The sequence below is a fragment of the Aricia agestis genome, chromosome 3, assembly GCF_905147365.1.
Source record: "Aricia agestis chromosome 3, ilAriAges1.1, whole genome shotgun sequence".
Taxonomy (NCBI): domain Eukaryota; kingdom Metazoa; phylum Arthropoda; class Insecta; order Lepidoptera; family Lycaenidae; genus Aricia; species Aricia agestis.
The window spans coordinates 974,050-999,841 of NC_056408.1; the positions used below are offsets into that span (position 1 = coordinate 974,050).

General features: G+C 38.2%; 2 protein-coding genes and 1 long non-coding RNA gene across 6 annotated transcripts in view; 1 reads left to right on the plus strand and 2 right to left on the minus strand.

Annotated features, from left to right (window-relative positions):
- The window catches only part of LOC121740320 (polyribonucleotide nucleotidyltransferase), a 152,902-nt gene that overhangs the window by 6,270 nt on the left and 120,840 nt on the right, over positions 1-25,792 (minus strand). The window contains exon 2 of the mRNA XM_042132988.1: positions 180-413. Within this exon, the coding sequence (XP_041988922.1) occupies positions 180-413 (234 nt within the window). The remainder of the gene's footprint in view (positions 1-179; positions 414-25,792) is intronic.
- LOC121740317 (D-aspartate oxidase) lies at positions 299-5,817 on the plus strand. 4 transcript variants are annotated; one of them, XM_042132985.1, is made up of 3 exons: positions 299-420; positions 3,516-3,639; positions 3,871-5,817. In XM_042132985.1, the coding sequence occupies exons 2-3, from the start codon at positions 3,522-3,524 to the stop codon at positions 4,761-4,763; spliced, it is 1,011 nt and encodes a 336-aa protein (XP_041988919.1). In that variant the 5' UTR covers positions 299-420; positions 3,516-3,521; the 3' UTR covers positions 4,764-5,817. The 4 variants fall into 4 exon arrangements, with proteins under 4 accessions (XP_041988919.1, XP_041988920.1, XP_041988917.1 ...); XM_042132986.1 differs by lacking the exon at positions 299-420 and adding an exon at positions 1,988-2,031; XM_042132983.1 differs by lacking the exon at positions 299-420 and adding an exon at positions 2,052-2,124.
- Positions 685-22,095, minus strand: LOC121740321. The gene is made up of 3 exons (XR_006037632.1): positions 21,645-22,095; positions 1,693-1,700; positions 685-695 (listed from the first exon to the last, which is right to left on the minus strand). It is a non-coding gene; the product is annotated as an uncharacterized LOC121740321 (long non-coding RNA).

The following is a 25,792-nucleotide window of genomic DNA, read 5'->3' on the forward strand; positions in this document are numbered from 1 at the left end:
AACTCATGAATGACATTGACATTTGGCCTCAAATCTCAATTGACACTGACAGGGAAACATTTTTATCGCAGTCTCAAAGAGTCTTCGAATTTTCAGCTTGAGAATACAATATTTAAATATTGATAACATGATATTTTCTACAATAATAACTGAACAAATTTTATTATGCCAGAGCTCACCGTAATCGGTATCGTCGCTAAAATCATCATGGGAGTGCCTGTGAATGTTGTTGTTATATCGATCATGCGCGCAGGGCGGGCACACTCCGCGCGTGTCTCGCTCGTCCAAGTCGGTGCTACTCTCGTCCGAGTCAACTTCAGGCTCCTCGATGTAGTTCACGTCGTCTGTCTGCCTGTTATCTAACTTCTCGTTTGACGACAGCTGGTTGTAATCCTTTCGCTGCGGCCTCGAATCTGGAAAGCAAGAATAAAACTGTTAAAAGCACGTTTATGGGTGTCGACTGTCGACTATCGACGGTATTTAATAATTAACTGATATAACAGTGCAGTGGTAAAAGCAATAGACTTTCAAATCTCCTTGATTAGTTTTAAATTGGTTTTAAATCGGGGTTTGCAGCGTAATGTTTTTTTGGTTTTGCCACTGACCACTGGGGGTGTACTTTGCTATATACAAGGGTAGGTAATATTCTTATAATATTTTTCATCATAGTTTTACTATACCGTCAAGTCTAAAGTCTAGTCAAAGTCAAAACAGTCAAGGAGTCAAGTCGGTCGATTCAGTAAAGTTGTAGACGCTTTACTAAAACTTTCGAAGGAGTTTTGGAGGGAACACAAAAAAACACGTTTCTGGAAGTTGCAGCATTTGCCTACACTAATAATTGTTCACCATAACGAATATCATGGCTACTATTCTACCAATATTACACATTAAAAAGTAAAAACCCAGTTAACACAATTTTAGGAAAATAATACAAAAACCATAAAGATAATATACCTAGCGGAATAGAGCAACAATATCGAGCTGTCAAACGTAACCGAAATTGGTTTCATCTGTGTGTAAAAATATGTGTAGGTACGTATACAGTTACACAAGCATGATTGAACATGATTTCTATGAGATTAAATTGTCAACGTGCGGCACGTGCCGGCTGGACGTCAAAAAAAAGAATGCTATTGTCATGTATCACACGTCTCTTTTTACCACGCAGTGTTACTGATAGTGACATCTATCTTGCTCAGGCCTTTGTTTCTCTATTCCGCTAGGTATATTAACTTTATGACAAAAACACAACAGCACAAGAGTGCTGTTGTGTTTTTGTGAAAGATCGCATTCCCGGAAAAAGCCCATAAAGTTATTAAGTTAGTTCCAAAAATTCATAATAAATGGCGCCGTGCAAATGGCAAGCGTCACCGCGATGTAGGAGACTACATCGCGGTGACGCTTGCCCAGACTTCTTTCTATAAGAGGTGGAATAATCTTACGTTACGTTACGTTATTAAATAACTCAGTACTTTATCTATGCAGTCACGTAACCTTAAAAGTTAAACCTATCAATGATATAAATAGTTTGTGGGTAAAGTTGTGTAATTATGGGCCTAAACTGAAGTTCACGCGGACGAAGTCGCGGGCAACAGCTAGTGCTTAATAAACAAAGTGGGGGGCCACATTACCATCTTCTCCTTTAATAACTAATAACGGATTGTTTGGTGTGAACACGACTTTGGTACCTACTTTAGACCCTAGCTCTGGTGAACAATAATAAAACACAATTTTTGTGCACTTTTTCCACTATATTTGCTCTGGTTCTTAAATCTTATCTATAAATCCAAATCAAAAACGATTTTTTTTTCTACAGACAAAAACCCAATACATAATATATTATCTCGAACACCTAAAATATTTAAAGTCTCTGGTAGAAACGTATTCTTAAGACCTATCATGTCAACTTTGGAATGATATTAACGATAAGTAACTCCTATTGTATTTTAAGAGCCTGTTGATATAATGACGTAATCACTTAATCAGTTTGATATACTTACAAACCACACTGGCGTATACGGAGTAGAAAAGGTTAGTCAGTTCATCTGTGGGATAGTGTCGCGAGGTCGTATCAAAACGGCACTGTGAATCGTGAACTTTTTTTATTGTGAATACCTACAATAGGTTAGTTTAAATTACTATTGTATGAGTTATATTATTTGTGGGCAGTGGCGGCCTTACACATTGCGAGGCCCCGGGCGGAAGGTCTTAGGACCTTTGTCTTCCAAAAAAAAAAACACCTTGCAAGGACCCTGCAAGACGCCCCGGGCGTTTGCTCTGTTCGCCACCCCAGAGGGTCGTCACTGTTTGTGAATTGTGGGCGTGTGTCCAGTGTCCGCCCGCACTGTACCGTAACATTACGCGTGATTACTCGCCATACTAGACAGTTTGTTCATTCAGTTATTTTACATCTTGACAATATGGTTGACCAAAGGGCATAAGATCCTATAGAAACTCAGGTAAAGTTACTTTTAACTAACGAACAACAATTAAGCTGTTGATATACAAGTCACATCAACTAGATTCTAGAATCTAGAACAACGGGATTGATTTTAATTTACTGTGACGTACTCTATTAATTAACAATAGGCAATATAATTTTGAAATAGTTGGCACAACTAACTACATATTTAAACTCTACTCATATTTGAAACTAGTACTCAATTAAGTAGTATTGTTTTCAATTCGATATCGACCTAAAAACTCCAAAGCACGATCTTTGGATGGGATTTGGGATTGATTGTTACGATATGGCAAGATAAGTTTTTTATTAGCATTATTTTTCATCTTCTATTCTAAAATCTTAAGAATAACCTTTACAAAAACACAGAAAAATAATATTAAAATAATATATACTTATAATCGACAGTATATAATTATTATAAGTCTATGCTTATAATAATTATTGTTTTCTTGTTACTTTTGGTTTTCGTCATTATTGTCAACAGATGGCGTTGCTAATACATAATTCTCTGAAATCATCTAATCCACAATCCCGTTCATCCTGCTCAGAGTAATTTATTATTAGCTCCATCGTAGAGTTTTCATGTAGTGTAATAGTGATCATCCTCAAATTAGAAGCCTTCGAGTAGAAATACCTCTGGAACGGTCTGCAGTTAAGGCATTAAGGTACCTTCAATGTTTAAGATCAGGACTCTGGACTACTGCCTGTTTTCACCAACGGTCTCCTAACGCTAAGTGTTCCCTAGCGATCTTTGCGGGCCAAATATCTCTTAAAACAAACATTAAAAAAAAGTAATATTTTGCAAAAGTTCTTACGCCCTACAGACGAACGTGACACACAAAAATTCGTGAAATCTTAGAGGATATGTACCCTTAATGGCCGCTAGGGGACCACTTAGCGTTAGGAGGCGGTTGGTGAAAACAGGCATTAATCTCTTACACATTTCTTGGCAAGTTTCACTATTCACGAATATTTTGCTAAAATTGCCGGGAATTGTGACGCGACCTTTCAACGCACCTAAAAAGTTTTCATTGAGTTGTTGTCATTTCAGGTGAAGATGGACAGCGCGCCGCGCGTGGCGGTGGTGGGGGGTGGCGTGGTGGGGATGACGGTGATCAGGGTGCTGCAGGCCGAGCTGCCTCGAGCACAGGTCACGCTTATAGCGGAGAACTTAGGTACTGGATTTTTCTTCAGTAGTGGTTAGCTTCATAAAACGGTTTAAAACGGGCCTCCAGGAATCCAAATCACACTTAGAATATCAGCAAAACTTAGTGACACCTTGCTGTTTCTAGGTTTTTCTCGAAGAATACGCCATTTCTGAGGAACGTCGCTGTGCAGTGTGCGTGCCCTGTGATACATTGTATATTTTGTATGTTTTCTTATCTCATATCTGCACATTGTCGTAGGTGATGACACGACGAGCTGCGTGGCGGCGGGCATCTTCCGGCCCGGCACCAGCTTCCGCGGCCCTACACCGGAGATCACGCAGCGGTGGATCGACGACTCCTGGCGCTACTGGCAGGACATCCTCCGCACCGCCGACGCCCCGCGCGCCGGCGTCACCGAGCTCGGCGCATACATCTTCTCGCGGGATAACTACCACGTTACCAGGAACCACCTCATAGAGAAGCTGGTGCCGGTCTACCGCGAGGTGCAGGATGACGAGCTCCGCCTCTGCGCCGGGGACTGGCGGCACGGCTCCTACTTCTCCACCGTCAAGATCGGCTGCGATAACTACCTGCCGTGGGTGGAGCGATCTTTCTTACGGGGAGGCGGGAAAATATTGCGGGAGAAGGTGGCGAGTCTCTCAACGCTGGGGGGACAGTACGAGCTCGTGTTCAACTGTACGGGGATGGGCGCGAAGCTGCTGTGCGGGGACCACGACCTGGTGCCGCTGCGGGGGCAGGTGCTGCGCGTGCGGGCCCCCTGGCTGAAGACGGCGTTCTACGGGGACTACGACACGTACGTGATCCCGGGCGCGGGCGGCGCCGTGACGCTGGGCGGCGTGCGACAGTACGACAGCTACGACCTAAGCGTCAGCCCCCACGACACCGCCGCCATCCGCGAGCGCTGCGAGGCGCTGCTGCCGGCGCTGCGGGGGGCGGAGCTCCTGGCACAGCGCGTGGGGCTGCGGCCGCACCGCGTGCCGGTGCGCGTGGAGGCCGAGCTGGGCTGGAGCCCCGTGGTGCACTGCTACGGGCACGGCGGGTACGGCGTCACGTGCGCGCCCGGCACCGCGCTGCACGCCGTCAGGATCGGCCTCGACCTCCTCCGCGGTAACACCCGGAGTAAGATATAGAGACTCGATATTTGGAAATTTGTAGCGATTGTCGTTTTATTGTTATAAGAATTTTAAGGTTAGAATAATATTATGTGCTCATTTTTTTTTTAATATTGGATTGAAGTACCATATTAATTTTACGGAAAAAAGTGCTGCCATTCTCCATGCCCATTTATTTTAACCTTAAGGTTAATACGTTGATTACGTCAACTGCACAAACGTAGAAAGGGATAAAATTATGAGGTGATCAGAAGGAAGATAAACATCTGTGCGTCGTTATTTATGCTGTTAACTCAAAATTCAATAAAATGTAAAAGCGAACATATCTTTATATTACAGTGGAAGAATATTATATTACCCGTCGAGTGTGGTTTAATAATTAATTAATTCAATCTCATTCTTCGTGGATCACGCTGCTGTTTGTTCGGGAGCTTCTATCTCCACGTAGTATTATACTCTTGCTTCAATTTATATTTAGTATTTACTATTTACTTAATACTTGTTTAAACACTTCCCCAGCGATTCTCTTAACTTTTCTCGAACGCACCAACTCAGTGGTTTTAATTTGATGGAATATTCTCTTATTAAAAAGTCTCCAAAATGTATAATGTATACACTTACGAGTTATTAATGGCTTTGGTGCTAATCATTGTTGCGTAATATTTACTGTGCACTTATATATTATTTAATATTTAGATAATGTCATTTTTCTAATTAGCTGCTTTAGAAAAAACATTTCTAACAAATAACAACTAAGTACATTAATTTGTTACAGCGAGAGGCCAAGTTATTGTTTTCTTCGAATATGTTTGAGATTTGTAAGGAATACGAGCGTGGCAGCAGGATGTAGGTAGTAGGAAAATAACTAGAGATTCAAATCATAATATATTGCATTTTAATATTGCCTGAAACTTTGTGCATAAATTCTTTTACAGTGCTACCCGCACATGATGCCGAAATATTAACCATCCTATGTACTATGTAGTAAGTATGTCCTTTTCCCGGGAACCTAATACCCTCGACATAATCTTAGTTACATGAGGTCGTAAATATAAACACTACTGGTTGCTAACGTTTTGTTTGCTTATGTTATTACATAAGACTATATTTATTACATAAGAATAAATTACAGATCCAATAATGTTTGATAGACAATGAAATCCCTGATATTTACTTTAGATTAATAGTACTTAAGTAGATACTTAATACTTAACAGACATAGGATGGAACAGTGACGGATTAAGTCTACTTGATGCCCTAACTAAGCAATCCATGCCCTATCCGTATCTCAAGTCTCATAGTCTCTAGTATCGGTCTTTGAGCCGTTACTCTTCTAGTGCTCCCTCAGACGTGATGCCCTAGGCTTAGGCAATTGCTTAATTTGATTAAGGGCTAATCCATCACTGAGGATGGACATAGCCTATGTATGATAGAGGTATCTACAAGTTTGTTACCTATGTAACATAGGTAACTTGTAGATAGCTCTATCTATTTACGAGACGTTTCTGACTAATCGAGAGCTATCCTGATTCCTGGGCCAGAGGTTTTACTATACCTACCTACCTACCTTGAAATACGTTGAATGTTTATATCAAGGGGCAGCTGTTTAAATTATATTCCATCCCCCGCTCCGCTCGTCATAACTCCGTGCTGTCAGTCCGTGACGGATGGTCGACCGCTATACCGCTATCACAGCCGTCTGACGTGACGGCTTGCTCGGCTCGGCTCGGGATAACAACATGATTTGCTTACGCAAAATAATGTAGGATCACAACCCGGTCGGTGGATGGAAAGAAATTTGGTAATTTTACATGCACATCAAATATTTATATCTCGTATCCACGCACACCAATATGATCCGGATAGCAATATTCCCATTTGCGTCGATCAAAGGACGGCGCATATTTTAATCTCACTATCCGGCGACCCAGTCTTTACAAAAGAACGTACAATGGTTGGTATTTTTTTTTACTTTCACTGGTAGCCAGAGTATGTAACTAAGTTGCTTACATTTTATGTTGATTTTAATTAGTTGTTGCCAATGAGGCACTGGGGTTTTGAATTTGTGGACGTTAAAGTGGCAACTGGCAAGCATAGGCTAGAATGTAGCTTGGAATTCAAAGTGTAAGTAAATCTACAATTAAGTAATTACAACAATTACACTGATAAAGTTTGAGTTAAGCTCAAACCATTTGGACCTCAAAGGATATCAACTTTGGATTCTTTCTTCCGTGTCTCTAGTCTCTACAAAATTAGGAGTGGTGGTACAAAAAAAATATCTTTTGTTATACTTAGATTTATGTACCTAATAACTACTAATTCATTCTTTCTGCTATTCGTAGCTACGAATTAGATATAAATAATAATAATTATTAATTAGATACTTACAGAAACACTATAGTTTTATTTTTCGTAAGTACATACTTACTTACACAAAAAATTTAAGGTTGGCTGGCATACGAAAGTAAGGAAATTATTCAGAATAATTTAGTGTAACCGTCGAAAGGTTAGCGGAAGATCACGTGTGAACTGTGAACAATAAATACTTCAGCAGACAGGATAAAATGGCGTCGCACGTGCCGAGCGCCGACTGGTTTTGGCGCCAAAAGCTTTCATGTCGAAAACGGCCTTTTTCAGGAAAAATATATTAATCCTATTACACCAAGGCTTAAGGGCAGGGCCGGATTTATATTTTTATGAGTATCATATATGCCACTTTAATTTTGCCGCCCCTATGTACGAGCTCTGCCGCCATGCTAGGACGCTGCCGTCCCCCCTAGGACGCCATAGGACGCTGCCGCCCATAGGCCATGGAATATACTGCCTTAAATACAGTATACATAAACTGGCTGGTACTGTACCGGGCTACATTAGGTGATTTAAATGACATCGCGGATTCGGTAACGAAAAAAAGTCCCGCCCCCCCGCGTCGTTGCGCCCCGTCAGAAAGTGCGTACCTCTAATCTCTATGCGTCACTACCAGTAAAAAAAAACATATATTTTTGGTGCCTGGTACAGCAAAAACATAAGTTTTTCGAGTTTTAATCTACGTCTATCATGACGGGAAATAGGTCACGAGGCAATACGAAAAAGGTCAGAGTTCGACACCGCAAACCACAGCAGATCGGTGCACAAAGAGAACCTTATTGTGCATAGCGATACCTTACTATGATCATTAAATCTAGTCTAAATATATTTTTAGCGGGTCGACGAGGTCTTCAATTCCCAGCTTTAAAAACCTCCAAATGTTTGTTTACTTACATCTTTTTATTTCGATTTTAGAAACGACTTGGGGATAAGGCGACATAAACAGCTTGTTCAAGACCAAATTGCATAAACAAGTCACGTGCCGACGTCACAAACAAAAAAACAACGGCTTAAAAATTCCACCCGAGTCCCGGTAATCCGCGACCACTAGCGAGTGAGCTGGCGGACAATGAATACCAATGTACCATCGAGGAAATTGATTCCTAGGCAGTTGACAGACCAACGTCATTTCGTCGGATCATGTCAATTCAATGTAAATTGTGGGTTTGACGTAACGCGACCTAACAACGTAGGTCCCCTATGAATCAACTTCTCTGATAGTACAAGGGAAGTTGTAAACGCCAAACGTCAATAGCTTATAGTCAATACTCGGGAGACTGTGGTTCGTTCTTCGTAGATCTAACATAATATTATTATCTCCACACGTAAAGTACGAATGCGGATTTCTAGGTAAGTACACTTGAAGTTAAAAATTATATTTTATGTAAGTTAAAGTTGTTAAGAGACAAAATATTTTGATAAAAGAGCCTCTCTTCAGTGTAAAAAGTGTTGGGTATGTCCTAAGGTGGCTGTAATAAAAGTTCGTAGGCCCAGATATTAAATTATTTATTGAAACACTAATACAGTACAATATATTATAATTAGCCACTAATACATAGATAGGTATTACATATTGAGCGCGGGTGTACTCTACGGTGCCTTAAAACATACTAAAGAAGCGTTGTCGTATGAACCGGACAGTCCCGCACACAATATCACTATCTCGAATTCGGTTTGCTTCTCGATCATGAACCTCTATAATTTGTGGAGGATACTCCTGACAGGTTAAGCCTAGTAAATGCCTACTACTGGGGTAACATGGGTTATGTGACTTATGGCGCTGGGCGTGACGGCTGCGTATTACCGCAGCAAAACGAAGCTCATTACCATTGCCCGCCGCAGCACGCAACGATATTAATGTCAGAGAGAACTGCAACTCCTACAGTCATGATGTAAGGGTACTACAGAATCTACGCAAACGGGCCACCAGGTTGACCAGACTAAAACTTGGTTTTCGCAGTAGCTGAAAGGACTAGTAGTAAGAGTAGTAACGTTTAATCCATAAAATAAAAATGAATTTTAAATTTTGTAAGTCTCACTAAAACTCGGGTATGGCAGAACCGATTTTGCAAATATTGGTCATCTAGTATTTGATAAAGACTGAATTTATTTATTTATTTTGTCGTATTCTGGTAGAGCGATTACTAACTAATAGCAGCCATAATAACGTACCATTATTGTGTAGAACAGCAAACAATCTGTCTAAACAAGTGAGGCAAATGCATACAAAATGTGTCTCGTTTGCGCTCTTCGTCACAGTCGCAGATTTTGGACACAGGAAGTCGCGACTATATTTTATGACAAGCAGCTGAAAAAGTTTTTAACTTTTAAGTTTAAAATCATTAATCACTCGCATTTTTTTAAATTCGCTTTTAAGAGGGAATAGGGTAATACGGGAGGGTAGGGACGGGAAGGGAAGGGAATAGGGGAGGGTAGGGAAGGGAATAGGGGAGGGTAGAAAAGGGATTAGGGTAGGGTATTGGGCCTCCGGTATACTCACTCACTCGGCGAAACACAGCGCAAGCGCTGTTTCACACCGGTTTTCTGTGAGAACGTGGTATTTCTCCGGTCGAGCCGGCCCATTCGTGCCGAAACATGGCTCTCCCACGTATATAGAGCAAAATATGGCAAAAAAATCACGTTTGTTGTATGGGAGCCCCCCAATATACATTTTATTTTGTTTTAGTATGTTGTTATAGCAGCAACCGATATACACATTACACAATCTATAAAAAATTTAGAAGTCTAGCTATAGCGGTTCTTGAGATACAGCCTGGAGACAGACGGACAGACAACGAAGTCTCAGTAATAGGGTCCCGTTTTTATCCTTTGGGTACGGAACCCTAAAAACGTATTTTGTTTTGGTATTCAAAAATATTTTTCAGTTTCATTTATTCGGTTTTTTAAAGCTGTTGTGAATAATACTGTTGGATATCACATATACTTGCTCATTACCTCATTATCTTACCTTCATTACCGGATTGCATCAGGAAACTTTTATTTAGTGTGTGTATGTATATTTCTTTGGCACATTGTCTAAAGTCTAAACTTTATTAATTAGCGTTCGATTTAAGCTTGAAGTAGTAAATTCGATTTAAGGCGCTGTGGTTGTTGCAACTACGTAAAATGGGTTTTTTAAAACACGTTTTTAGTAAAGGAAAATATGTAATTATTTAAGTATAAAACAAGTACCGTATTAAAATTGAGAAAATTTCCTATACGCAAAGGTATATCAGTACACAATTTGAAAAATTCTGCTCGATAGAAAAAAAACTCAAAGATGACTGTTATAACGCTGTTTTTCATAATTAAATAATTTTATCGCTAAATTACACACTTTCTAGAACAAACAAAAAATGTAGTATATGTGTCGTAGCATGACGTAAACGATTTGATATAATATTGATTTGTGTAATACTAAAAACAAAAGGTTTTTACTCCTATTTTCTATTATCAAGGCACGCGGCGAGCACGTAACAGCCACTGTACAAGGCGCGCTGATATGAATGTTATTTTAATGCCCTTAACGTCGATATTCGTACTGACAGACATCGACCTGCTTAAGCATGATATTGATATTAGGTATGATAAAACTGTCGCTTTTTCAATAAGTACCTAAACGTAAAGCTATCATTAATTTCAATTCATATATTAAACGTAGATACTTACTTCTATTTGTACGATATTTTATGTGTTTATTCTGAAGAACCCGTACGATATTAACGCAATCATTAATCGTTTACCAGGCGTTATTAATGTCTACCAGTAAGAGCCATGCCACACGGTGCGGCGGCGGTACGGCGCCTGATCGGTGCCGCTTCGGTTTCCTACATATAAAAATGTATGGGTAATGTTCGGGCCATACTAACGAGAAGGAACACGGCGCCGTCGAGACGAGCGACGTCCGTTCGTCCGTCGATCGAAACAGAATGAAGGGGTGTATGTATTGGTGGGGCTCGAGTCCGTCGCTGCTACGCTGTGGTCGGTAGTCCGGCGAGATGACCTGCGGTGCGGCGCCGCACCGCGTCGTGTGGCATGGCTCTTCCTCACGAATATTAGTCATCTGATAAATCAATGAAACCTTAATTAATGCGTAGCAGAATTTCTGCTGGAATGTCGACTTATTTGGCTTCATATACACAGTGTAAATAATATATCAACATACACAATTTTAGCTTGTGAGTTATATGTTCTCCTGTACAGTTAGCCCGGGGTTAATACGAAGTAGATACGAGAAAGACAACAAGAAATCTAAAGTTTGTTTAAATTTAATACAAAGTGCACGTGGGTCTAAGCCTAACAGGCTTTACCGACCTAAAGATGTATAATTTTTAGGGTTCCGTAGTCAACAAGGAACCCTTATAGTTTCGGTCTGTTCGTCCTTCTGTCCGTCTGTTCGTCTGTCTGTCCGTCTATCCGTCTGTCCGTCTGTCTGTCCGCGATTTTTCTCAGACCATAAGACCTACATAGCTGTAATTTGGCATGAAAGCACAAAATGGTACATAAAATCTTAAAATAAATATTTTTTTTTGATGGTGTCCCCCCTACATATCAAGAGGGGATGATTTTTTTTCGCGTACACCCCATCATGTGGGGTGTCGTTGGATAGGTTTTTTAAAAATATTATGAGTATTCATATAATATCATTCTCCGATTTAGGGATCCGTTTGTGAAATATTAAGTTTTAAAGTGGAAAAAATCGTTAGAGTCCAGTGTCCCCCCCTTCTAACAGCTAAACAATTGCTTCTGGAAATTACTGAATTTAAAAGGAAAACTATCACGGCTAAGAAGACTTCATAAGTTATTGAGTAATATAGTCGATCAATTAAAAAAAATGTATTCGGCGAAGTATAATGGAACTTTCGTTCAAATTCCTTTGAAAGTAACTGAGATGATGTTGTTAGTAATGTTAAACACGTTTAGAATGTACCTACATTCATTGACCATACAAAAATTTTCAACAACTAGCGGTACTGCGGATCCCTATATTGCGCGTGGCCCGACACGCACTTGGCCGGTTTTCCTATTATTTATTTAACTTTAATTTATTTAAGAGTTCAACACAAAGTGTATGAAGTTATTCATAATCTATATTAAATTAAAGTTAATCATTAATGTATTAAAGTGTAGTAGCCATTAAATCCATAAGACCCGGTTGCCTGTATATAATAGTTACGTACTACGTACTATGTTTATCTCGTTTTTAGGGTATCCAAAGGGTAAAAATGTGACCCTATTACTAAAACTTCGATGTCTGTCTTTCTGTCCGTCTGTCTGTCTCCAGGCTGTATCACCTCAAGAACGGTAATAGCTAGAGAGTTGAAAATTTCACAGATTATGTATTTCTGTGGCCGCTATAACAACAAATACTAAAAATAAAATAAATTAAATATTTAAGGGGGGCTCCCATACAACAATCGTGATTTTTTACTATTTTTTGCTCGATATCAATAAGGTAGGTACTTGAACAATTCACAAAATACACAGTTGTATTTTTACTTTAATATATTTTTAAATGAAACAAATTATTAAGGGGGGCTCCCACACAACACAATTTTTGCCTATTTTTGCTCCGTAATGGTACGGAACCCTTCGTGCGCGAGTCCAACGCGCTCTTGGCCTATTATTTGTATATGAAAGATGTATCATGATATTTTAACACAGAATTAATTGTTACTCTTCTCGAGTATGATGATGTAACTCATAAGCCCAGCCCCAGGTATATAATTTAATTAGGCACAAAATACTCCGGAACTTTTGGGATGAACATCAAACAGAAACGAAAAGTTTCCTCAGGTAAGGTTTCCCAATACGGTGCCGGCCAATGGCCATATATCTCCATTATTGGCCGCCCCGCGGGAGGTAGAGATAAACGTGGCTCTCTGATTCGCGAACTGCTAAATCTAATGCCGGGATATACGTCGTTTTATACCTCAACCTCAAGATTGATCGATCTCACTGCTGATGTGTTACCTGAAACAAAAGTTGGATAATATAATACTTAAACGTATTTAGCAATCTTAACTTTAGTATCTAATAAAAGAATGCAAAATGCCTGTTGCCGACACACATGTTTTTTTTTTTTTTTTTTTTTTATGAAATAAGGGGGCAAACGAGCAAACGGGTCACCTGATGGAAAGCCACTTCCGTCGCCCATGGACACTCGCAGCATCAGAAGAGCTGCGGGTGCGTTGCCGGCCTTTTAAGAGGGAATAGGGTAATAGGGGAGGGTAGGGATGGGAAGGGGAGGGAATAGGGGAGGGTAGGGAAGGAAATAGGGTAGGGGATTGGGCCTCCGGTAAACTCACTCACTCGGCGAAACACAGCACAAGTGTTTCACGCCGGTTTTCTGTAAGAACGTGGTATTTCTCCGGTCGAGCCGGCCCATTCGCGCCGAAGCATAGCTCTCCCACGTATAAATAAGACACAGTACGATTTTAATAAAACAGTTTCATCGTAGTATCTGAACGGGAATATGAACTTAGCTAGTATTCGGAACAAGTACGAGTAGCAACTAGCAGTAGACAACTAGACACGATCGCTTAGTTATTATATCTCCGCCATTTCGCATCACGGCTTTACTCGCTATAATATAATAATATCATTCATGAAAATTTCAATTTCAAATTGACTCGTTGTTTTGAACCATAGTAGTTTTTCGCTCAACTAATAAGGCTCCCAATAGTTCGGTTCAACGACGCTAAAAGGATTCAATATATTATTTAATTTGGCTGGAGCGATACAAATATTTCAATCACAGTTCGACCTTTCGACTCCGGTGGAATTCACTCAATAATTACATTTCTAATCTAATTGTTCTAGAACCAATCGCAATTATTGTGTGTATTTGAAATTAATCATTAACTTAAGTCTCTTTCAATAATAATTTCAAGGAGATAATATTGTAAACAAAACAGTGGTGTATGACTGTATATTTATTATCAACGACAACAGCTATTACAGTATTTCCATGGATTTTGGTGTTTTAAGTAGGAAAATCCCATCTTTGTCTTATCCCTAAGGAACCGCTTATTTTAAGTCATTTACTAATAAAAATCCGAGCAAAGCTCGTTGCAAAAGAAAAGTACTGTGACGTATATTTAAATGTTATTTTAAGAAACATGTAACATAATAATTAATCTTTTTGAAGCTTAGTTTGTATATAAATGTGATAAAATTAATTGTATCTAAATTTCACAAGCACAAAGTTTATTCGAGTATTTTTATAACATTTCCATTTCAATGAGATGTTCATAATAATAATATTATTAAATAAAACCATCTGCGAGCCGACAACCGAGCTTTCACTTTGGTACACAATTATTCTGACAGAATGGAGGTGTTTTATGTTTTTTTAAATCAGTTTATTTAAGGCAAACTGAATAAACTTATTTATTTTTTTAAATGTATTTCACTGTAAAAGTACTCAAACTTTATCGTTGTAGTTTTCCAGTTTCATGTTTTTCTTATTATTTTTATATTGTACAAGAATAGCAATATTTATCTGATTCATTAAGTTAAACTGTTATACTTTAAACTATGTTCAAATATTTAGACAAAACGAGTACTAAGTATTATTTTGTTTTTTAATAAATGTGCAATATAATTTTTTCGACAATAGTCGAAACATTTTGGGTGAAAATATTGTACCCAATAACAAATACTAAATATGTATCACGTTACTTGTGAATAAATGAATTGAATTGTATATTTGTCTGTACTTTCACTGTCAGCCGTCAGGTTGAATTAGAACTAGCTAACTAATGGTTAGCAGATCTATCCGTGGTAATAATGCAATTAAGCTGAAGCTTGGATAGCGATATACGGTTAAAAGCTTACATCAATATATAGCTACATATTATAGTGCCAACGCGGCCATTAGAGCTACAATTGAATTACGAGCTTATTGTATCAATATCGACTATCAAAATCTACAATAAAGCTTAGGCCAAAAGCGTCAAGCGTCAAGTTGTCAAATGTGTGTTTTGTATGTAATATTTGTATCAAGTTGTCAAATGCACATTTGACAAGCGTGTGACGGTTTCATTTAACCTTCAAAGGTTAAATGAAACCGTTAAGGATTTGTATCACAACGTCAGAGTTACTTCAATTAATTTGTGGTCTGAGCTGAGCTCTGAGATCTATGAGGTTTTCAAATGAGACGTAATGCAATTATCAATTTCGTTCACGACCCAGTTCTTGCAATCATTTTATCTAAGTTAATTCCGAGTTGCTGGTGTCACTACTCGAAAAGACTGAGGGAGCTCGCAAAACCTTTGTTGCGAATAGTCAGAATAATGTTGCTGCCGCTGCGCAAGCAGGTTCTAGAGCAACAGATTGACTCGCCGCCCCCCGCAGGGGCAGGTTAAGAGTTGTATACCCGCGCAGGGTATGTCTCATGGATGTTGTGCTAGCTCGCACATTTCCCATGATCACCAGCCTGCGCAAGGCTGTTCTTACAATCGTCCCCCACAGGGACAAAGAAATAATTTTGAACCACGGTCAATGCCTGGCAATGCGCGAAGTTCCTTTCACTCGAGAGGAGCTCGATTGGACAACTGAGGGAACTTCCATGGAAAAAGTACCCGTGAACGTGCCGCTTCTCTTTCGGATCTCGGGAATGCCAAAAAACGTAAGTACTGACAATCAAAAATTCAGAGCGGGTCAAACTTTGAAGTTTTACCGCCGTTTCTCGTTGGCAGCGCCTAGATGCTCCAGGTTATTATTATAAAGATTCTAAAAGGGTACCGCATACCATTCATGGAGAAACCACCTCGGTTCATTCCAAAATTAAACCAAAATAATTTTTCTACCACAGAGTCGGAGGATATGTATCTCCAAATTCGACAAATGATATTCCAGGGTGTATTAGTAGTTGCCAGCCCCTTGCCAAGTTTTATTTCGACAATGTTTCTGGTCCCTAAGGTCGACGGGTCCTGCCATCCTATTTTCAATCTTTCCACTCTATTCGATTGTTTTGACTCAGCCATTCGGGCTCATAAATGTTCAACTAATGACAGTTTTGTTTTGCAACCCAACGATTGGCTTTGCAAAATATACTTGTCCCAAGCATATTTTACCTGGCAGTCGCTTCATCGCACTGACGGCTCCTACGTCTGTATACAAGGGACAGTTGCTGCAAATTACTTGCTTATTGTCCGGTCACCTGCTTCCCTGACCAATTGGGTTAAACAAACCCTCAGAGAGCAAGTTCTGCGTATCATCGTTTATTAGGACGATTATCTTATTGCTTATTAAAACAAAATCATCCTGCAGAAGCATGTCCAGATTTTGCTTCAAAGACTTACTTACGCCTCAACAAGACCTGGTATTTCTAGGTGTTCGTTGGAACACGTTTTAAAAACGAAAAGCTACTTCCAGGCGAGAAAATGTCTAAAATTCATCAAAAGATTTTACCAGTCCTGAGTCCTGACAAAGAGGCTGGTAGATCTAAAGATCTTGCAGAGCATCCTCGGTCTCCTGAACTTCGCCTGTTTCATAGTACCGAAGGCTACATTACCGAGCTCTCTTGTCTCTTCTCATAGACTTGGATAAGTCCGCATTTCCGAATCGCTGCTCTCTACCGAGACAAGCGTTACGTTTAGCGACGATCTTCGGTGGTGGTTGCAAAGTCAGCATCTATCAACTTCCATTCATTGGAGCCGTCGGAGATTGGATGCGTCGGACCTAGTTTGGGGTGCTCAACTCGACCACCTTTCCTTAACGGGGACATGGTCAGCATAAGAAAAGTTCATGCATTAAAATCAGAAAAAGCTTCTAGCTCTCTGCTTCTCCGAGGTCAGCACCAGACTCTAGCTCGCTCGACAGTTCTTTAGCAGAGTGACAATCGAACAGCTATAACCTATATTTGGGACGAAGGTCGCACCAGGTCAGATGCCCTGATGGACATAACCATTCAGATTTTTCGAGTTATTGGATCATTCCCAAATCTGTTAACTTCTTGCACGGAGAAGATCAGAAAATGCGGCTTACTTGTGTGACCGATCTATTTGCTTCCGCCGAAGCTCATGTAGTGACTAATTATGTAACTCTCGACTTGACCGATCAAGCAGGTTTATATCACGATGCCTTTTCTCAGGAGTACCCCCTAGCCTAGTTGTTTAACTAATACCCAAAGTCCTGACTCACCAAAATCAGGCTCAAATAATTTATCTCCTAGTGGTTCCACGCTGGGAACGAGTATTATGGCGGGCAGCTCTCAAGTCGAGTGCAATAGCAGCACCGTATACGATTCGCGATCTGGAGAAATACACAATCGACATTTCAACGGGGGTCCCTCTTCCAAAGATCAGGAAATGACCCTGGAAGTATGGAAATGTGGGGGTGGTCGTAAAATTGTAAAATTTCTAAGGCTGAGATGATAACCATATAAAATTATTGTTATTATCATGGCGACCTTCTGCTCTCAAAACTTATAAAGTTGCCTGGTATAGATGGTTATCGTGGTGTAAGTTTCATAGATGTGATGCTATGATGCTCACAAGCCGACGGCCACAGTCCTTGCAAAATTCTTAGCTTATCTATTTTTAATAGATTAAGCTCTCTTATAACACTATTTTCTTACATAAGTAGATAATATCTTCCTTGTCTGATGCAGAGATTTCTGGCCCTTTAAGTTCTTACGGTTTGGTAAAACATATTAAAGTCTATTGCACTGAAAAAACTTGTACAACATAAATTAAAAACTTATTGAAGTCTTATACTGTTGACTCCAGTTTACGCAAGTAATTTATTTGTATTTTCTAGACATACAGGTATTTTGTTTTTGTTTTCGTCGAGCAGACGTGTACATGATCTTACACACTGTAAGAATACAGTGGTTTAAAATTCTTTAATGTGATTAATTTATTTAGTCATAACTAAAACGAACAGTTCTGATTCTAGGCAATCGTGCTGGAAGATTTTAAGCAATCTCAGTAATAAGCAACCTTGCTGTTTACTGGCCTAAATGCTGTAATCACTTTTTTCATCGCAGGCGTAGCGATTAGCGAAGCTAAATGTGCAATTTATTTACGTGTTTGCGAGGAAAACCATCTGCCGCCTTTAGCTGGCGGTATCAAAACTAACTTGTCTGATGGTGCAGTTGTACCATCAGGTAACGTCCGCTCAGCTATGGCTGAAAGTTGGATAGAAAATGTATCCATTCATGAAATAGTTTTGGGGCCGTTATTGAAAATCGGTACAAAAAACTAGTACTTTCATCTAATTTTAACGATTTAAGGAATTATTTTGTTCATTTAGTTGATTTCATTATGTCCATATCAAAGGTTTTACAAGTTGTAATTTTTGATTTGTCAATCAGTTTTTGGTGTAATAATTGTGTAAAAAAGTGTTTGAACACTGGATTTTCTATTCCATCACTCTTATATCACCTATATATTCATTTATAAAGTTTTTGAAGTATTCCCACCAGGAATTACTATTTTTATTTTATATTGTTATATTTTCTTTTCACATTGGCGTCTTACTTTTATTTTGTCACATTGGCGTACATCATCACCAGGCGATAACAAACACGTCTCAATTATTATGCTTCAAATAACGGTCAAGTGTTTAATAGCAGCGTTTTACCCTGAAATAAAACGCTTATTAAATACTTACCTTATTTGAAGCATAACTTTTTATTTCTGCCTGGTGTAATTTCGACTCAATGATCATAGTCGAGCGGGAATTCTCCCTCTACCTGCTCGATGATGGCGCCAAGGATGACAGAGCTACCAACATTCAGGAAAGAAAAGGAGGTAAAATCTGCGGAAACGGAAGTGCCTATCTCAATTATTATGCTTCAAATAAGGTAAGTATTTAATAAGCGTTTTATTTCAGGGTAAAACGCTGCTATTTTTGTATAATTAGTCGTGATTTGTCTACTGGGTTTGACGTAACGCGACCAAAAAACGTAAATCCGCCATCTGACTGATAGTACATAATAGGGTATAATAGTTCGTTATGTCTTCTATCTTCTATCTTTATTATATATATAAAACTCAAAGGTGACTGACTGATTGACATAGTGATCTATTAACGCACAGCCCAAACCACTGGACGGATCGGGCTGAAATTTGGCATGCAGGTAGATGTTATGACGTAGGCATCCGCTAAGAAAGGATTTTGATAAATTCCAACCTCAAGGGGTTCAAATAGGGGATGAAAGTTTGTATATAATAATACTTCTTAACGCGAGTGAAGCCGCGAGCAAAAGCTCGTATTTTGATAAAATTATAGGCCATGCTGATTTTGTAGACGGTGGTGGCATATTGAAACTTAGAGCAATACCGACACAGCCTGGTTTTTAGGATTCCGTACCCAAAGGGTAAAAACGGGACCCTATTACTAAGATTTCGATGTCTGTCTGTCCGTCTGTCTATCTCCAGGCTGTATATCAAGAACGGCTATAGCTAGATTTCTTAAATTTTCATAGATTGTGTATATCTGTATATAAAAACAAAATAAATTAAATATTTTTTTTTTTTTAGGGGTGCTCCCACTCAGCAAACGTAATTTTGTTATTTTTTGCTCGATATCAATAATGGCAATAGGTAGGTACTTGAAATGTTGTTGTATTTATAATTTAATAACTACTTAATAATAATAAATAATTAGGGGGGACCCCCATACAAAAAAACATGATTTTTTACCTATTTTTGCTCTATAATTTAGGGAAATATCTGCTATCGGAATCGGGCGTCAATCGAAATTTTAAAAATGCCTAAATACCTAATTGTGCCGTAGAGGCCTAGATAATGGACATGTTTCTTATCATCGGTACTTCACAATAGGTAGGAAAAAAGTGGCACGCTCGTTTTCATACAAATGGAGGGACATGTGGTATCTATCTTGATCTATGTCTGTGGTGTGAACTTTAATATACTTCATACCTATATCTAAAACTTCACGTTACAAAATCCAGTCTTAACTCCTTTTGATTTTATTAAACAACTTGTACCTTAAACTTATCTTTGCAAGTCATTCCGAGCGTAATGCTTCATGCAGTCCGAGCCTTTGTGATAAAACAAAGCAACGTGAGTGTATGTGTGTGTTCAAAGACTCCTCAACAAAGGGAGACATCAAAGCTCCGATACGATAAGCTTTATAAGAAAATGCGTTAGTGTTTGAAAGAAAAATATTATATTAGTTTTTGTTCTTACTTCTCACCTAAGCCAAGAGTGACATGGAATAAACTGATGGAATTGGATATTAATTATGTATTTGGACATCGAATTATAAGTAGGATAGTATATTCAATTATTTATAATCATATTTGGTTGCGAGTCTCATCGTCTCATGGGGGTGATGTAGTCGACAGAAATAAAACTAAAGAAATAAAAAAAATATTGTAGTTATTGTTACAATTAATTGTTGATATTCAACAATTATTATTTTGAATTAAATAATTTATAATGAACAAAAAAGTATTAAATAATGATTCTTACTCTTTGAAGTGCCTTAGGCATAATTCTCCTATACTTAAACCTGGTACCGACTTCAAAATAATGAAGATATTGTGTACAGAAATAGGTTTAGAAGAATTATGCCTAAGGCACTTCAAAGAGTAAGATTTATTATTTAATACTTTTTTGTTCATTATAAATTATTATTGTTTTTACCCTGCAAATCGGTTTTAATTTTTTGTTAAAAATAATAATTTCACTCTTTTTAGTCATTTATAAGGTTCCCTGTACAGACTAATGTACAGGAAACCTTATAAATTTGAAACTTTGTTATGCTTAGTGACTTTGGATCCAGGATACACTTTCATGATGTGAGAACTCATTGTCTAAGATCACTACCATTTCAGAATTGCTTAAGCAACTCCAAGCATATACCAAGTGTATAATATGCTTGGCGTTAATCAAGCAATGATAAAATTAATGTTCATACGCCGGTCTTCAAAGGCTCTAAAGTTATGTTCAGTGACTTTCTTTCTATCATTACACTAATGAAAACTCATCAGCTCAACATAATATAATATTATGCTCAAATATAACTATAATCGTCCGTATAAATTTTAAGGAGATTTGCATATACCTCAAAGATCTCATGATCAAATTGCTAACTTGGTAATCTCAACACCAAGGTCGAATCATTTACATTGAAATAACATTATAATTTTTTATTATATTATAATTTCGATCTTATAGACGATTAAAAGTACCAATAATAGGGTTATAATTAGATAATTCATGGTCTTCGAACTGTTACATCCCTAGTTAGTTAGTACATTCCGTTTAATAAGCATTTCTATTATTCCTCGATATTTTTCCGTTTGCGTTGCAGTTTTCGTTTAGTATTCATTCTACTTCAATTTATCGTGCAGTTAGATTCTGGAAGCCGGGCAAGTAACGTGTGGGAAGTCATAGCTTAAAGTGTAACTAATTTAATTTTGGGTTAATAAATTAGTTAGGGTGAACTTTTGGTTTTTTTTTAAAAACTGACACAGAGGGTGCTGCAAAACAAATTGGTGTCAGAAGTGGGATGTAATTTGATCCCGTAAAAAGTCTAGAAAAATTAGACCAGGGATCACGAACCCGTGGCACCCGTGTTTTAAAGTTTTTTGGTCGACGGTAAGACTCCGCCACCGAAGGCGCGAGCCCGCACCACGTTTTTGGACGACAGTAAGCCTCCGCACCTCTGCGCGAGCCTGCTCCAACCGGTTCACACACTCGGACGACGGTCAGCCTCAGGCCCTAGCCTGAGTCCGCTCCAGCTACAACCCCACGAGGACTTCGGTCTGCCCCAGCAGTTTCAACAGCGGTGCTGTGCTGTCTGAGCCGCTCCAGTCTAACTCGCCAGGGCCACATCATCGGCCCCCAGCTCCGGGTAAAGCGTAGCCTCTGCACGCGACTCCGGCTCCACTCCAGTCTCCACGGCATGCAGGTTTTCGTCGTGTTCCTGTGAGTGTTTTCTAATTTTTCTAAATCCTCTGTTTCTACTAAATTCAAGAAATCGTGCTAAATCAAAAGTGCTAAATCTATAAAGTGTTCTAAATCGTGAAGTGAATTCTAAATCTAATTTTACAAACTCTTAAATCTAAAATAATTCTAAATCCTAGTTTATTCTATTTTTAATTTCTAAATCTTAATATATTTCAAATTTTTATACAAGTTCAGCATAACATAATTCACAATGTCAGTCAAAGGAGAGTCATCTAAAGACAAAAATATGTCCGAAAAATTAACGCTTTCATTTTTAACTAAATTTATTAAACCTTATTCTGGTGACAGAGAGTCACTTCCTGCATTTCTCACAAACTGTGAAAATGCTATGTTACTAGCTAGCCCAGAACAACAATTAATTTTATGTAAATTTATTATTTCTCAATTAGAAGGCAAGGCACAAGTCGCCTGTAGTTTAAAAAGTTTTTCAAATTGGGCGGAATTAAAATTATTTTTACGCTCAACTTTCGGCGAAAAGAAACACGCAACTCATTTATTATCTGATCTCCAAAATTGTAAGCAAATGTCCAATGAGGATGTCATAAAATATTCACTAAGAATTGAACAAATTTTAACTCGAATTCAATCTAATATTCATTATAGTTGCGTAGACGAAAGTGAACTTCCCGGTCGAATTGCGGCTATGGAAGAACTCGCTTTAAATACATTTTTATTGGGCTTAAATTCTTCTATTTCTATTATTGTTAGGTGTAAAAATCCTAAAACCCTCAGTGATGCAATTCAATATGCCACTGATGAGGAGAAATTATTTAACCTTTCTAAAAATAGCACTAGAGCTCAAAAACAGTGCTCTATCTGTCATAAATTCGGACATGGCTCTTCTGAATGTTATAAAAATAAAAAGCCTAATTTTCAAAAATCTTATCACGTAAATCCTCAACGTAATTTCAATTCTAATTCAATTTCTAATTTTAATTCTAACTCTTTTCCAAAAAATAATTCTATTTCTATGTCTAATAATAATTCTAATTTTAATGCTAAATCGTGTAATTATTGTAAAAACGTCGGTCACACGATCATGGAATGTCGTAAGCGTCAATTTAATATGAAGCGCCGCGTAAACGCTGGCAACGCGCAACGTGACGACGGTCATATTCCTTCACATACATGTGACTTTGAATATAATGTTCATAATGATCATCAGACTCAATCCAAGCACGATGATTTAAATTAAAAAGGATTTTGGTTCCGTGTCTGCCAAAATCCAACGTAAATCATAAGGACACGATATATTCTAAATCTTATTCTAATTTTTCTAATATTACATCTCAGCCAAAGATGCTGAGTCCATCTCAACAAAACATGTTGAGTCAATCAAATTCTAAATCTACATCTCAGCCCAAGATGCTGAGTCCATCTCAACAAAATAAAATGTTGAGTCATAATTCATCCCAAAATTTGGGTCCTACTAAATTTTCATCTCGATCAAAGGAGTCGAGTCAAATAAATAATACATCTCTGTCAAAAGAGCAGAGTCATTTAAATTTTAATGGGCAAAATAATTGCCAAATGTGTAAGAATAATTCTAAATCAAAAAATGTCTCATTTTCTAACTCAATTAATACTAATTCGTCTCAATCGTCTCAATCGCCTCAATCGTCTCAATCTAGTAAATTAATTTCTACTAATTCTAGTTTAAATAATCCTAAATCTACATCTCGGTCAGATGAACCGAGTCAAATTAATTTTAAGGACGAAATTGTCCAAAATACTAATTCTAATAAGTCACTCAAATCTAACATAAATCCTAGTTCTTCTAAATCTATATACGAAATTAATAATTATTCTAAAAAGGTATCATTGCCACATACTTATTTGCAATGTAAGCATGCACCGGGATCGGGTATGCTATGTTTTCTAGTTGATACGGGATCAGCCATCAGTATCATTAAGGGGTCCTGTCTATCACAAATTCCAGATCTCTCACATGAAATCGTTAAGCTAAAAGGCATTAACAGTTCCGAAAATCCTGTCGAGACATTAGGAACCTTTCAACTAGAATTTTCTATATCTTTCGAAAAATTTAATTACAAGTTTCATGTGACAAATGACGACATAAATTTAACCAATTATGATGGTATTATCGGTAGCGATTTTTGCAATTTCTTTAAATCTAACATTGATTATTCTTCTAAATCTATGACTATAAATAATCATTCTATTCCTATTGTTTACACTCAGCCAACATATATCATTCCGGCTCGTGCGGAAGCCTGTATTGAGTGTACTGTATCAAATTTCTCGCCCGAGCTTTATCATAACAATGAAGCTCTAGTTCTAGATCATACCTTAAGTCAAGGTGTTTATGTTGCTAATTGCATAGTAAAGGTCAAACCTAATGGCAAAGTGAACCTTACTATTTTAAATACCACTGAGTCCGATATCGAAGTTAAAGATTATCACGTAAAATTAACACCATTCGAAAATGAATGTCTAAATAATTCTAAAAATTGTATTAGCATAAATTCTATTTCTAGTTCCAAGTCAAATCGCGTATGTCAAGTTTTAAATTTAATTCGTTGCTCTCATTTAAATAATGAAGAAAGAAAAGCTCTTTTAAATTGCGTCTCGTCTTACACTGATATTTTCCATTTAGATGGCGAGCCTTTAACTTGTACTAGTGTCCTTGAACACAGTATTAATACGGGTGACACTCCTCCTATCCATGTTAAATCCTATCGTTTTCCTGAGTGTCACAAAGAAGAGGTCGATTCCCAAATCCGCAAAATGCTAGATCAGAAAATTATTAGGCCTTCTTCTTCGCCTTGGAGCGCCCCAGTTTGGGTAGTCCCGAAAAAGATAGACGCTTCTGGCAAACAAAAGTGGAGAATCGTCATAGACTATCGTCGCCTTAACGACGCCACTGTTTCAGAGTCTTATCCACTGCCTCTTATCACAGACATCCTAGATCAACTAGGTCATTCAAAATATTTCAGTACCTTAGACTTAGCAAGTGGCTTCCATCAGCTTAAAATGAGTCCCAAGGACGCCCCAAAAACGGGTTTTACAATTAGTACTAATTCAAGCATGTCTGGACATTACGAGTTTACCAGAATGCCTTTTGGGTTGAAAAACGCCCCAGCCACGTTCCAGCGGTTAATGAATACCGTATTGTCAGGCCTACAAGGTCTAGATTGCTTCATTTATCTTGATGACATCGTTATTTTTAGCCAAAATTTACAAGATCATATTACAAAATTAGAACGTGTTTTTGACAAACTTCGACAAAGCAATTTAAAGCTTCAGCCAGATAAATGCGAATTTCTTCGACATGAAGTCGCTTATCTTGGTCATATCATCACCGATAAAGGTGTCACTCCGAATCCTGATAAGGTCAAGGCCGTTTCCTATTTTCCAGTTCCTAAAAATCCTAAAGATATTAAATCCTTCTTAGGTCTAATAGGCTATTATCGCCGTTTCATTGATAATTTTGCTAAGTTAACTAAGCCTCTTACGTGTCTCTTAAGAAAAGATGCTGTTTTCCACTGGAATGCGGAACAGCAACAAGCATTCGAATTTTTAAAAGAAAAATTAATTTCTGCTCCTCTTCTCCAGTATCCCGATTTTTCTCAACCTTTTAATGTTACTACAGATGCTAGTAATTATGCTGTAGGCGCAATTCTTTCTCAAGGTCCTATAGGCAAGGACAAACCTATAGCATACGCCTCGCGAACTTTAAATAAGCCTGAAGGCAATTACTCTACA

Excerpts from the sequence above, each read along its gene's own strand:
- LOC121740317 (XM_042132985.1), top strand. The coding sequence starts at position 3,522 with ATGGACAGCGCGCCGCGCGTGGCGGTGGTGGGGGGTGGCGTGGTGGGG. Across the intron at positions 3,640-3,870 it reads GCTTATAGCGGAGAACTTAG|GTGATGACACGACGAGCTGC; the intron begins GTACTGGATTTT and ends ACATTGTCGTAG.